The 15,463-nt window shown below is 36.9% G+C and overlaps 1 protein-coding gene across 6 annotated transcripts in view; it reads left to right on the plus strand.

Moving 5' to 3' along the window:
- The window catches only part of UNC13C (unc-13 homolog C), a 239,651-nt gene that overhangs the window by 181,991 nt on the left and 42,197 nt on the right, over positions 1-15,463 (plus strand). For all 6 annotated transcript variants that reach the window (XM_074600306.1, XM_074600305.1, XM_074600303.1 and 3 more), the window contains one exon: positions 2,055-2,140. In XM_074600306.1, coding sequence (XP_074456407.1) covers positions 2,055-2,140 — 86 coding nt within the window. The remainder of the gene's footprint in view (positions 1-2,054; positions 2,141-15,463) is intronic.

A 15,463-nucleotide genomic window follows, 5' to 3' on the forward strand; every position in this document is an offset into this window, starting at 1 on the left:
TTTTTACCAAAACACAGTGGTGCTTTCTGTTGCATGATCTTTTTTCATCACAGTAATCTCCTGCTAAGAGGTCACTGTGTTGGATAAAATGAAGCAGGATATATGGGAATGGCAGTCAGTCCTGCAGGGCTGCATACAAAAATGTGTCCATGTAGTGATGAAATTGCAAATATCCATACCCTGGGGGCTGGGTGGAATGATTTCGTTGGTATCTCCAGTTGATGATTATGCATTAGGCTTATATTTCTGAGGGACACGCAAGTTGGTATCCCTGAACATGAACTTTAGGTACCTAACTGAAGTCTGGTGGGATGCATCGAGCACACTGTGCCAAACCACAGTAATTTAAGCAACATAGTGCAAAGATAACTGTAGTTTGTGTGGGCACATGTTTTCACAAGTTAAAATGTATACACATATATATACACTACTAATCAAACAAATGCGTTTTTGTCAGACCCAGTCCTGCGTTATGGCCAGCTTTGCATTATGGACAAAAGACAGTGTCAGTATTAAATAAACTTTTAAATATTTCCTCAGAGCAACATTGTCAAAGTTCATGCCTGAGCACTCAGACTGGACTGGAGGTAAAGAAATTTAGACAGTTACAGCTAAAATACATTTGAGCTTTTGAACAACAATTAATTTTGTGTTAACAGGATTAATACAAAGTTCTGTAATTGAGCATCCATTAGCACAATGAAGGCATATCAGTGATCTCAACTAGCAAATGCTTCATATTAAAGTGACAGAGCTAATGAGCTGTTTAAGTAATTTTTCTTTGCAGATACTATCAGGGTCAAATACGTCCATGGAAAGAATACATTACTTATATTGCTGTCCTATTAAAGTTGCACATCTTTCTTGTTCTTTCTTTGGCAATAAGAAAAAAATTTTACATTTTTACAAAAATTCTTAGAGAATATTTTCTGAATTTGATTAGTGCTTCAATACAAGGTCAAAATACTTCGGATCAAATTCTCTGCTAGCGTAAAGTCGTGTGCTAAACTCAAGACAAAAGCCATACAGCTCCACATGTTTCCTTATGAACATGTTTTTTGATGATTTTCTGTGTTGATGGTGAACTGCTAGTGTATTCGCATGGCTCTCCCTGCACCGCTGTACTATAAACAGCTCTTTTACGACTCAGAGGTTCTGTGCAGGACTTCCTGCTCTCTAGCTGCGTGACCTGCTTTGGTCTGCTTCTCTGCCCTGAGAACTGCTCGTCTTGATGTCAGTCCCACCCCGGCAGTAAGGACAGACTTTTTTTTTTTTTTTTTTTTTTTTAAAAGAGACAGACAAATAGCTCTCCTTTTAAATACGATGTGAAACATGCAGTGTCTGTCACTAAAATGTCAGCTTTTGCTAGTAGCTAACAGTGAAGATACTAAATGAAAGATTAAGGCTTTTCTTTTACATAGAATAAGAAGCAGCTGGGATCTGTGAGAAAGTTGTAGAAAAATACTTACTTGATAACAGCAAAAAATACCTAAAAAGGACTGTTTTTCAAAGATGACATGAAGCATAAGACCAAAACTAGAAGTTTTACCAAAAGTATGCATTTTTCTACCCTTTATGTTCTTTACTGTTTTATCCATACTTCAAGGTGAAAGTCTTCAAACGGTGAATTGGGTTCAACTAGTATAAACCAATATAGCTTCACAGAGAACTTCACTATTTTCCAGTGTAATAAGGGAATTAAGGAAAACCTGTAGCTGCTAACCATCTGAACCAACCGTTTGAGGTTTTTCATAAGACATCTGATTTATCTAAAGTTTGAGGAGTTCTCTGCAAGATAGATGGATGTTTCTTGATTTAAAATGTCATGTGAGGGAATTGGTGCAACATTCAACTAATTACTTATTTTTCATTTGAATTTTTTATTTGGGAAGTTTTTATTTGAAGATTGGATGGTTTGTATAATTGCACAAAACACAAAATACAGTAAGTGCATACTAGGGGAATTATTTTGCGGAAATATTTGCCTTTCTGCTGTGCAGTTGTAAGCATAATTTCTAGCAGCAGGTGAACTGATGTAATGTGATTGATTGCAGGTTCCCTCAAGAGCTGAACATGGGGAAAATCAGTGCTGAAATCATGTGGACTCTGTTTGCCCAGGACATGAAATATGCTCTGGAAGGTAATTAGAACAAACTATTAATTGCACTAGAGAGTTCACCAAGACTGATTAGCCACTACAGATCACACCTGGCATCAGATTTCTGTGGGTGGTAAGAGTTTTCTGACATACTTGTTTAAGATGTTTCATAGGTTAGTGAAAAAGAAGTGTTGTAAAGGGAGAAAATCATTGCACTGCAACTATATGAAGTCATCTGTAGAAGAAGGAGACAAACTGTGACTTGAAATGCTACTTGTTACCTAAATCTGACAAAATCATCAATGTCCAAAGAACCACAAATATGCTTGCTAGAGAGCATTGTAGGCATTCCATTTTTTCTTACCAGCTGAAAAATGCTAACTTGCCCGTAAAAAACATTTACAAAATGAAATTATGGAGGAAACACACACAGATAATTAAACATTTTTGTTTTCAAAAGGCAGGTTATATTCATTCTAACTCCAACAGAATCAAATGCAGTTTCCTTTTATTCTTTAAGATATACGTTTAACCTGTGTTTAACCATAGACAAAATATACTTATGTTCTCTATAGCAAATAATCTCTAACTAATAGTTTCAAACCTACTCATTAAAATATGGCTATTGCAGAAAACCAAGTAAAAATACCTGAATGAAACTTTTTTTAAAAATACAGACGAGAAGGAGTTAAGGAAATAGTCTTAATTAATGATAGAAATATTGCCAGTCCATATACATGTATTCACGCAAACTTTTAGATCATTATTAAAATCCTGACTCTTGAAAATAAGTTCATAAACCTCTGTTGAACTAGTGGGGTTTTTTTGGAGAATAAAAAATGATGATGTTAGCTGAAGTTCACTAATTTTCTTTACCTACTAAACAGATTTCACGTTTCAATATGAGGGAAATGAAAGAGGATCTTAGTTTCCATCTGAGTATAGAGTTTCCATTAGAGTGTAGCTAAGATGAATTGGAAACTAAATGGATCAAATCTGAATTTGGTCAGTAAACTAGTTTTTTGCATTGTAAGATATGTAATAAAATGCATTCTGTTGGTCTTTTATGTATACAGGCTTTACAGAATTTCTCTCCATACAGTAAAAATTGTTATTCAGAGAAAGAAAGGATTTATAGCGATAGCCAATTTTTTTTTACTTCCACTGTAGCAAAAACAGCTAATTGTGATTTTTAGGTAAGCAAAATTCACATTATCTTCAGTAAAACCTGCTACTAACTACAGAGCAAGTCTGCCAGTGGTGAAAGTATGAGGTTGGATTTAAACAACAACGCAACTCAACGGCCATAAAGGATTAAAAAAAAAAAAGAATAGTTGAAGATTAATTTCTGTATTATTTGCTCCAGAATGTCTAATGTGATAATATCAGTGTGGTGGTACTTTGCTGATACTGTAGATTTTTATGATGATAAAGAAAAAGAGAGAAAAGATGAGTACCTAGAATGGCTATTAATGAAAGAATTATCTTTATCCATTTGCTGTTGTGTTACTTTGTTTTGTTAGTTATATTATTTGAATGTGTAATTTGCACACTAAGCACAGGATAAGAAAAAGATAGGAAGAAAGGAAGGAATGAATTACAGGGGCAGTGATTATAATGTGTAGAATGACAACAGAAGACATGGAAACATAGAGTGGTTTGGGTTGGAAGGGACCATAAAGATCACCTAGTTCCAATCCCCCTGCCATGGGCAGGGACATGAGAAATCAAATCTAAGATGTGGGTAGAAGAGATGTTCAAATTAATATTTGAAGGTGATGTTCTGTAGTCATGTCAGAGTGAATCAGAAGTAAAAGTTTGGGAAAGCTGATGTCAGGCAGGAGATCATCCTTTGAGAGTGATCAATGAAGCCAAAAGCTACCAAGAGCTGAGAAGCATGAAAACCAAATGAAAGCCACTATTTTGTGTTAGAACATATTCCTGGTTACATCAGTGAGAACAACTTTATATCTGGAGAGGCTGTAAATCAGGAACAGGTGTCAGAAGGTGGTGGTTCAGCAACTCAGTGTTCTGATTGCACTTACAGATAGCTAGCACAGATTAATAAGAATTTCTAATAGCCATTATATCGTCATGTGTTCATAACTTTGAATGTATAGTTATGCTCTGTACACAACCGTCCCCAGTGCTTGTAGTGTTTTAGCCATTGAACTATAAACATTCTGTACTGCAACGAGATAATTCATGAAGGATAATTCACTCTATTTGTTAAGTAGAGCATACTGATTACTCAAAAGGCAGCTTCAGATCAAGTCATTGTTTGTTTCGCGGTTGTAAGGAATAGAACAGGAAGCTCTTGAGAAAGAGTTACTTATACAGTATATGAAGTGTGGATGGTTGGGCTGGATCAGGACTTTAAAACAAATATTAAAGTTAATATCTTAATTCTGCAGAGAGAGATATGGAGGACTCATTAGGAGGCACTTGACTTTCTACATCTATTCCAAACCAGTCCCAACATACGGTGTCATCTCTGTGTTGCTGTGGATACTGTCTGTCTGAGGAGAGTAAATGCCGTTTTTGTCATTAGAATTTCTAAGTCACTCCCAGAATCAGTAGTGAAACAGTTCCCTTGTATAAATAATAATTAAAGGAAATGCAAATTAATTCTAAATTATTATAAATATGCATAATTTCACCTTCTATGGTTTTATTCCTAAACAGAAACCTCAATAAATCTAGTCACAAAATACAGATCAGCATGCTATTTCTCTGTCCAACTTTGCTGTTTTTAAATCATTAATTATTTCCATGGATATTCTACAAACTGAGTTTGATTCTCCAGTTTTTAATAACAATAATTTTTTTTCCTTCAAAATGTGCAAAATTAGAAGCAAGACCTTAAATACGGTCACACTCGATCCTCGTGGTTTTAACGGAGTTCATTAGAATGCATTGCGTTCTGCTATGTCAGTCTCGCCTTCCAAGTTATTAACATAGGCTACCATCTGTTCATATATGGTGTCCGGGGCTGCGATTGTAATCTTTGCCTGATTCAATTTAGTATTAATCTCCTGAAGCAGCATCTTTTGCATTATAAAGTTGATTCCTTTCTGCATCCAATCAAGAGGCAATGAAATAGTCCATCATCATTTGCAAAAGGATTGCTGGTGCGATAAAAAAGGTTAAATTAGCTCATCCAAGATCCTGTTTCTGTTTTTTCCAACTTTATATATTCCCAAATATATCCAGCCACTCCCTTCAGCATAAATTCAGGAAATGAATGCCATAACTCCATTCCCTAAGAGAGGATAAATACTGAAACATCCAGTGTACACTGCTTTGTCCTGAGAGCAGTTCAGAATGGCCGCTCGGGGGATGCGTGGTGCTGCAGCTGCTGCTGGAGAATCGCTGCTCTGCAGCAGTGCTGCCTCCCTCCTTCGCGACAGGGGCCCGCAGCCATCTCACCCCTCTGCCTTCTCTTCTCCTTTCATTCTTGCCCACGACAGTCTAGCTAGGAGGCTGCTGTTGTGACATGGAGAAGACAGAGGGAACAGCAGCTTCCGTAGCAGTGGCCTCGTGCTAGAGAAGGGTACAGCGGCTGCATGTCTCTCCGAAAGCCAAGGCAGCACATTCGCACGTGACAGGGTAGACTGCTGCTGTCAGGGGAAACAGCTTGCTTTTTGGGTGAGGGAGGAAAGGGCATCCCTAAGCACAGTTCAGGTCTCCATGGCTGCCAAGATCAGGGCTACGCTCTGCCAAGCTGTGACGTGCCTTGCAAACAACACTCTGCTAAAATCTGGTACTGAGTTCATAACTTCGTTCTAGATTTTCTTCCACTTTAAATTCGTAACAATGTTTAGCCTTTGCATAGTATGAAAAGTTTTATGCAAACTTTAATAAATTAAGTCCAAAACAGTTCTATTTTTTCCTGATCTAGGGAGTCTGGCATTATTTTCATGTATAGATTTTGCATGGAGACGGTATCGTGTTTCTCATTGAGAACTGACTTCATTAGCTCATTAGATTTGGGCCTTTTTTTTCTTCTTTGCAGCTTATTCATGAAACAACAGTGATTTGCATTTATTTTATACAACCATATCTGTGCTTATAGGGTGCTAATATTTGTGTAGTGTCTGGTCCTCAAATTATTCTGTATTTATGGTACAAACAAATGAGAACAGAGAGAGAATTTCACCAGCAGTGCAAGTGATATGTTACTGACTTCATATGGTAAGAAATCTTTTCCTTTCCAAGTGTGAAGATGCGAAGGTTAAAAGATAATGAGAGAGTAATGAGCTGAAATTAGACATGCAATTACAAAAGTATCTTTTTTTGTTCTATGTCCTCAGAAATGTCTTTTTCAGATCTTTCATATCTCTAACTTTCTGAATAGGTCAGATCAAACGTCCAAAGCTATCCAGTCTGTTAGAAAAAGAACATTCTAATTGCTGTTATTATGCTAATCTAATTATGGTAGTGGCCAGAAGTCAAGACCAGGATCAGGCCAGAAATGAATTAGCTGCTGTGTAAATACAGCAACAGAGAGTCTCAATCCTGCAGAGCTAAAATGCTGGAGTGTCAGGCCTTATAAAAATAGGAGAAGAACAAGAAAGTGATTATATTTTATGCATTTAACATGGGTTTGCTTTTTAGGTTTGCTGTTGTCCTCAATAGGTAAGAAGATCTCATCTTCCTGTTTCTCCAACAGATTCCTCTTTCATGACAGAAACTGATATAGTAATTGAAAGAGGAGAGGCAGGTCCATGAGTTGATGCTGAACACAGAGACAGCATAGAAAAAAACCAAAAAGGCTAATGCTGCCCAGAGAAAGGTCACGCCATTTGGTGGCAGATTTCAAGTCTATTTTCACTCCAACTTTACAATTTACAAAGTTCCCCTTAGAATATAGCCTTAGCTTAGAGGCATACTACAGATTTGGGGGGGCTGAGGTTATGGAAGCGAGAACAGGGCAGCATCCACCAGAATGCAGGGTGTCATCAGGGTATCAAAATATGAAACCTTTTCATTTTAGTGAATCTCATTCTGCATTCACACATTTCAACAAATGTATTCCACCCTCATTTTTCCGGAGACCTGAAGAAAAAAAGAATCGTGTAGTCTCATGGGGGATTCAGAGAGACTGTAAAGGCAAAGACAAGGAGATTACAGTTGGGGTTAATTATAAACTTTCTTTTGGCAGTTAATCAATAAGATTGAATGTGACATGACTGGAGGAAGAGGGGAGTTAGAAACGCTCTTTGGTCAGCATAGCAGGTGGTGATGTTAGTAACCACAGCTACATCCTGTATGTACTGGAGGGCTGAGCTCTGCGAGTCTGAGAACCCCATTGGGTACCTATCACCTGCAACACAGACATCCCCAGGCTTGCCTAAAAAGCGCTGTAGCCATACCAAATGGCATTATTTTGTTGAAGTTAATTAGGCCTGCTAATTAAGACAGATAAAGTGGACAGAACTGTTCCCAGGAGCTAAGTTAGCATTTCTTCATAGCATTGTATTGTGCTGTATCAGTGTGTCATCTTACTTGGATCTGCCTCAGAGATCCTCTAGTATGGCACGACCTTGCACCTGGGGGCATGTCCACTATGTCATTTGGTCATTCCCTAGCCCATTTTCTTTGATATTACATACTGAACCATAATCAGAACCGTCATTACTACTGAGTGCTTATACTGCAGTACCAGTCTACAGTTGTCTTAATAAGTTAAAGCTTCTTTATTTCTGATTGTAGGTGTATTCATGGTGCCAGATGTTACTAGAAAAAATGTAGTGCCTCAGTGAATGCTTGATTTCATTATTTAGTCTTAAAGTTGTCACTCAATAATAGCAGCGTATATTGCCCCATATATTTAATAATGAAAGCTCTGGCCTTATTTAATCTTCTTTTAACCAGTATTAATCTTGTTCTGAAACACTGTTATTAGCTCTTGCCCAGGCAGTCACTGATTGTAAAACATTTGTGTATAAACTTCTCCAACATTGCCTAATCGTGAGCAAGACAATTGTGCTAGTCAGCATACACTAGTACTACCATGCTAGATAGGTCATTAGACCGTAAATGGTGCTTTAAATGAACCCTACACTGATAAGTAATTAGGGGTTATTTATAGCTCACATGGCCCTGTCCTTTCCACAAACCAATGAGTTGAGTATGCAAGTAAAGGAGAAGTGTTCTGTTCAGCTGAAGGGCTGTATATCAGCTATAGGAGCAGGATGAGAGCTCTGTCGCATACCAAGAGGCAGTCAGGATTTCCTCTGTAGTTTATTAGGTATCTCAACCCAGAAGAATAATTTGCCTCTTCATTCTTCTTGTCCTTGATTACTGTTCTTCACCGGTAAGATGATACAGCTTCATTGCGACTCACATTTTTACAAAAACTAGTTACGCCTTTTGTCTGAAATAACTTTATGGTGGGGGCGGGGGGGAAGAAAATTTAAAAAAGGAAGCGAAATCGTGACTTTGTCCCTAGAGAAAGTCACTTAAAGGACCTGCATTGTTCACAGCAGTTCTACATCTGCTGTTTGGAGAAAAGGTTCATCCTTTTCCTCCTACAGGACATTCCCCTAACACAGTCATGTAGTCCAGCAGCGAGGGCTTGAATTTCCCTGTCCTGTTTCTTGGGGGTTTTATTCCCCATGAGTATAGAGTTTATCTCCCCATTTTATTTAGAATGGAGCTGTGCGGTGCTTACGCAGTAGGAGTGGAACCTGGCTGCTGCATCTCCTCGTGAACCCTGTGAGCTAGTCGCCCTGTGAATCCACTTCTATTTTGTATTTCTTTCCTTTTAGAAACATTAACCAATGACAGCTTTCTTAAAATTGTTTTCTTTATCAACGAGAATAAAACATTTGAGTAAAAGAAAATCTAAAATAACAAGCAACCTGCATGCTATTTTTAATCCTGCCTATTCTTAAACTTCACACTAAGACACTTTGTAAAAGCTTTCCTTGTACAGCAAACAACTGTTCTTCCCCCAGCCTCTGTTTTAAGTTGAAGACTCAGTCTTTTACTTTCAGGACTTTTCCACTATTCACTAGTGTCTTTCATCTCCTATAGATACACAAGTACATTACTTGCCTTACGGGCAAGTGCATTAGCTCTGAACTAAACATTTGATAGTGGTTCCAGCATCCCCAGGAGAACAGGATAAATCCATTAAAACTGCTTGTTTCTACATTATCTTTTAATAAGCCTTAAGTGCAATTTGCTGGGTGACAATTAGAGAACACCTCTGTGTTTTTTGCCTTTGCATCTGCTTTACAGGCAGATCCAGATACAACACAGGTAATTATTAAAGCGTAGTCTCACATTTGTCTTGCTGCCTGATTAGTCCTGTTTTGTACTTTATTCTACTAATTGTTTATAAAATGCTACCATGCCTGTTAGGTAATGGTTTATGCTCACTTTGCACTCTTGTGACAAGCCAAAGAGCAGAGAATCAAGTCTAAATGTTTCCTTCATGGAAAGATACATTTTTTAAAAATGAAACAATAAGTAAATGAAGGTAATTTGTCATAAAAAATACACTGAAGATGCAAAGCTGAGTATTCAGCAGTTAAGAACCAATACAATTAAGGCTGCCTTTATTACCCTTATTCTCTTTTTTCCTCCCAAATTCAAGCATTACAATATAGCATTTAATTATCTGATAATATTTTCAGAGAAGCAGTGGTTTCCAAGACGTGTGTATATCCTTTATTTTGCAATTTTTGTACATATTAGAGATTTATGAAAGCCGAAATCAATCTAAACTGGATTCATATACCAGCACTTCTTTTCCTTTTTTATTACTTTCTGATTATGTGTTTACTTCGAATAAATGTTGAAACTTCAGTATAATGTATTTGAAACTTCCACCATACTCTTCAGAACCAGGGCTTTAATCATGATCGTAGATCTCATATCAGATAGGATGGACCATTTCTTCAGCTTCATTCATAGCTTGCATTTCCTTAGGCTTTCCATGATCAATCCACATACAAAGCAAGAATTCTACTAAGTAAAAAAGCACAATCCAGATTATTTCAGTCCTTGGAAGCCAGTGCTTATTTCCTTCTGCAATGAATAGCAGCTGTGTGTATCCAAAGACAGAATTTTGTCTCCCAGTGTTTGAATATTATTGATCTGTTTAGCTTTCATGGTACATAAATTTCACTCTGATGTAAGACTGAGGGTAAAAGCTATGCTGAGGTTGATCTTACTAAATTATTTGCTGTACTGGCATTTTTCTTTGTCTTAGTTGCAAGCAGGACAGACAAAGTTTATATTTAGTGAAGCTGCATATCTTGCATCTTGAGTTGCCCTGTTGGTAATATAGCTGTCCACTTTTCTGGAACTTTTCTGGAAGTATTTGGCTGTGAAGTAGTAATTAATTGATGACACCTATAAGCTACATTTTCAGTATGGAGGAAAAAAAGCGACTAAGTAATGTTAATTTGAAGATATCAAAGTTAATTTGCCTAAAGTAATTTGAAATGTTTAGGCAATATAAGACAATAGGTAAAAAATGTCAAATGCAATCTTTTGGGGTGGAAAAGAGGGTTGTTGCAGCAGATTCACACATCCCTCATGATCTTGCATGTTGCATCTCTTAGATAGCATGTAACATTGGTATTTGATGCCCTTGAAGTTCCCACAAGCAGTTCACCTCTCCCAGAAAGCAATGTACAGCTTTGCCTTTTCAGATGCTGAGCAGCTGGCCCTGAACTCAGTTGTACCCGCTGTGAAACGTGAAGCGAAGCAGAGCACTCCGAGCAAATGGCCTCTCACTTGGAGAGCTCCTCCTCGAACATAAAGGGCAATGTCGTATCAGCTTCTAAAGTGCACTGCATTAAGTCGAGGATTGATTAGCTCACTTCCACTGCAGGCGAGAAGACAGAAAAGATCAGTAAATTCATTTTTTTCTCACAATTAAGAATGAGACAGTCTGCCTTCCTTCCCTGGTCTCTGTTCAGTGAGGAAATATGACTCTGTGGTTAAGAAATCTTCGAACAAGACCTGAGCTGCCTTTCATAGTTTATTCATGTTCCCTTAGTAAATTCACTCGGTCTCCCTATACCTCAGTTTCCCATGTGTAAAACGTAATAGTACAGCTTAATCACCTCATGGAGATGTTCAAGGTGTAATCCATTGTGTTTGTGATTTGTTCAAAGATACTTTGATGAAAATTTCCAAGTAATGCGGAGAAAAGGTTGAATACATAGAATTCTCTTATGAAAGACACAATATATTTTTAAAAGGAGGATTAGAGTTGGTTTTAGTCATAAATCAGTTGTAAACGCAATCCAAAAAAAGGAGGTAATGACAGAAGGTTTTAAGTTTTCAGTTAGTTATATTTATCTTGACACACAGAGCCCTTTCAGAAAGGCCAGTAGTATTTCACATTATCAAAATCAATGTAAATTATACATAATTATCAATTAGTTGTGTCCTGCTCTGTATTTCATTTAATAACCAGTGACTTCCATTGCCTTTAGCAAAGTACAAAAACCCTGGGATGAGATGTCTAGTAGAATGTAACGTTTCCTTCTAAATCGGTTATGGACTTTGTTTGAGTTTACATTTTTCTTCGTTTGTGGCCTGATCCAGTAAGTTCCATTCAATCAGAGTCTTCCGGTTCATTTCAGCGGTGCAGGGATAAAGTCTAGAGCAATATTAGCACAATACCCACATTAGAAGAGGCAACGGCGTAGCAACCAGCTCTTCTACTGTAAGAAAATTGCATTTGGATCAAGTACCCAAAACACAGGTACATCACGCTGGTGTAATGTTTCCGCAGTGATTCAGAGGGAGGAATACCAGTTCACACCCAGTCAATATCATTCCTCACAGGACTTCCTTAAGCGCTCTTCTTCCACTACTCATACTCCCTTTGTGCCATGCGTATACTTCCCAATTATACAACTGAAAGTTTCTGAAACAGCCGTTCTGAAAGAAATAGGTAAAATAGGCAGCTGGTAGTCTCTAGAATGATCGGTAAGTAATTATTGCAAATAATATGGAATTATGTCACAATGGATGAAAACAGCATCTGAGTTTTGATGGGAAATTTTGCAGGTAATCCAAACAGAATTCCCTTATGCTTAGTCCCAGTCATTTCTGTTTAATAAACTGTAGTGCAATGGCATGTATGTAACAGTCAAACGAACTGATGGTAATATAATTAATTTGCTACACATAAATTTATTCATGCAGTTATTCATCTCTGAAACATTATCTTTAAAGCCTGAAAACTGGACAAGATTTTTTTGTTAGATATAGATATATATATTTATGTTTATCTAATCAATTTGGTCATTTTTTCCAGTCAAATTCCTTCCTGCAGTTCTTGTTCATAAGGTTTGGAAATATTCAAACCACCTCATTAGAATTCTTCAAGCAGTTTAACTGTATGTTGCTACAAAAAGCAGTGGATAGTAGAAAAAAAAAATTTGGTCTCAGCTTTTGTACCTAAGTAAGGGAAAATCAAAGTTGAACAAAATATCAAATTGATTACCTGAATATTTCAAATTTTCACCTTTTATGAAGGTTTTTAGATTACCCTTTTTTCTTTTTTTAGCAACTAACCATTTAGGCCATTTGCTCAAAAATTACATGGATACTCAGAGTGATGTTACTACCTTAAGGTTAAAAAGGAAAAAGGATTCTATTCCAGTTTGTTAAATGGCATTATGTGTTTAGTGTCAAGTAGATGTTTCTGCTCGGTAAGTCATCATTATGTCTTTAATGACAAAATACTATGACACTGTGAACATCAGACAAAAACATAATAGTTGTATTGCAGTTTCTTTTTGTTTGCAGCCTTAAGAAAATCTTCTCAGCTTTCTTTAGCAATTGCTGGGAAAATGAGCAAGAAATCAGACATGATTTCAAAGTATTGCTGTTTGGTCACAGGCCTGTGAGGAAAGTACCTTGGATTATAGTCCTTCTGACAATGTCTCTTTATATATTTTTTTGTAAAAAACAATTGCCTGCAGTTAGGTTATTGGCTAGATACAGTGTCGCCAGGTCAGTGGCTGATTTCATAACACACCAAAGACATTTGCAGATGTTAATGCGTTCCACATAATAGTCTTTTAAAAAACTCTCTCTTCCTTCTTGGTTACGCAAACAGCACCTGAACAGAAGATTTTTATTTTTTTTTCTTTCTCAGTCCTGTTGCTTACTGGAAGTCTTCTTAAAGGTGCTACTGTAATTGTAATTTGTACAACTGAGACGGAACAACTCTTTATGCAGTTTTGGTTGTAGCTGCAGTTACAATGTCTATTAGTGCGAACCTGTGGAAAGCGTATGTGCATTAGAGCATTACCCCAAGGAGATATTAGAAAACCCCACAGTGTAATCAATACTGTAAAAAAAGATGCTCTTACTGGAACTGTGATAGATAAAAGCAGCTAAAGTGTCCCGTACACGCAGATTACAGTTTACAGATATCTTATCTGTATTTTTTTCATTGGATCATGATATGGTAATACAGAGTAATGTGCCGTTATCACTAATGGGAACTGCAAATACCCTTGCTATGAAAATCAGTAGATTAATAGATGCTTATAAAAATATGCTGCACTACAAGGAACGTTTCATAAAAGTAGCAGCACAAAGAAAAGATTAATAATATTAGGTTTACTATGCTGGAGATTCCGTTTAGGTAGAATCAATTATGAGAAAGGTCTAGTATTTCTAGAGATTATTTCATAATCTCTGCTGAACACATTTGCACAGCATACAGTCGGTCGGTTTAGTTCAAGGCTGGCTCAGTATTATAATAATTTTGCAAAGCAAGAGTGGACTTTTATAGAAAGAGTTGCATTGTGCAGCTACTACATCCGTCTTCCAGAAAGTCCAAAATGGCTGTATCTGTATAGGAAAACATGGTGCCACCTTTGCTTCAGGGAAAAAAGAAACAGATCTCCAAACTGCATACATATATCCTGTGTTCTCTCACGTTTGCATTAACTTGTGTCAGTTTCGGTCCTAATTAAATTTAGAATGCCTACAGTGATGTTCCTATGCTTTCTAGCCAAATCCACGCTCACTGTGGATAAACCCATCTAATAGCATCCAGTTAAAATTGTCATGAGCTGACTCATATGGGCACCTGTTTTCTCTGTTCTTTGGTTTATACAAACTGAAGAGGTTATACGCATGGATACAAAATTACTGTGTAGATCATGTGAAGTATTTTCCCATGTTCTCACAAGTTAATATTAGTTATCGGGGATACATTTTTCACTTATATGTAACTACAAGTAATATCCTAGGAGACTTTTTTGACATATTCTTTCCAAGGTATAATAGCCTGGAGAAAAAATCTCAATTATTCATGAATGACTTTTATGCTCATTTCTAATGTGTTATAATTTAGATCTTAACTTAAAAGAGAAAATATAAACAAAGGTAGTGTATAAGTTGTACCGTCCCGCACAAGTTTGGCCATTGCTGTCAGCAGCTCATTTCTAAAATTGAACTAAGCATTTGCTTGGTTTGTGATACTATAGCAAACATTCTTAAGTTGCATTGTATAATCTAATAACCCATTCATGCAACACTTGAATGAAAAAATTCTATGCGTTTCAGAAATTCCGCTCTATTGGGATGCAAAATAAGACATATTTTTCTTAATAATGACTTAAGCAGTAGGTGTGCAGTGAATTTGATAGCAATAAGATAGTTGTTCTCAGTCAAAGACTGGTACCACTTATAAGAACTACCTTTTATTGCTTGGTCATCTAGCTGTCTACAATAACAGATTGTGGAAAAACTCCTACCAGAATAAAAAAAATAAGATTCCTCATGTCTCTAGAAAGTAAGAACCATAAGAGCACACATACATCTTTCTGTGGTTCTGCTTAAGACCAGTAACCAATGATATTATGCTAGGGAAAATTTGTACTACTCTCAAGTAGTGATTGGGCATGAACAAATGCAATGTTTAGACAGAAACTGATTTACTGATTTTTCTGGAGTGCGATGAAAAGGCACTGAAGGTGAAAATGCTAACACAATGCTTAAAAGGCAGTAAGAGTCCACAGGGGCAGTTCATAAGCTGATTCCCACAAAACTTAGTAATTCACTGTGTAATAATATGCTTCTGAAACAGTTATTTGTTGTATGGCATGGTGATATTACTAGAGTGCTGATTTAGCATAATAAAACTAAAATTTTCCTGTTAATGTACCTGGTCAGATCTGAAAAACACAGAATGTGTATTTCGCAGTGCATTTGCACTGACAGAGAACTGAGTGGTGTATTCAGGTGTGTGTATGACAGAGGATGGGATGCTCACGCTGTTCTGTAAAATCAGGTTCATATTCAAATGTATATGAAAAATGTGCGTAATACTATGTTATGATGCAAACAAAGTAAGGAGCTAAAAGGGTG

Source organism: Larus michahellis, chromosome 9 (genome assembly GCF_964199755.1).
Source record: "Larus michahellis chromosome 9, bLarMic1.1, whole genome shotgun sequence".
NCBI lineage: Eukaryota > Metazoa > Chordata > Aves > Charadriiformes > Laridae > Larus > Larus michahellis.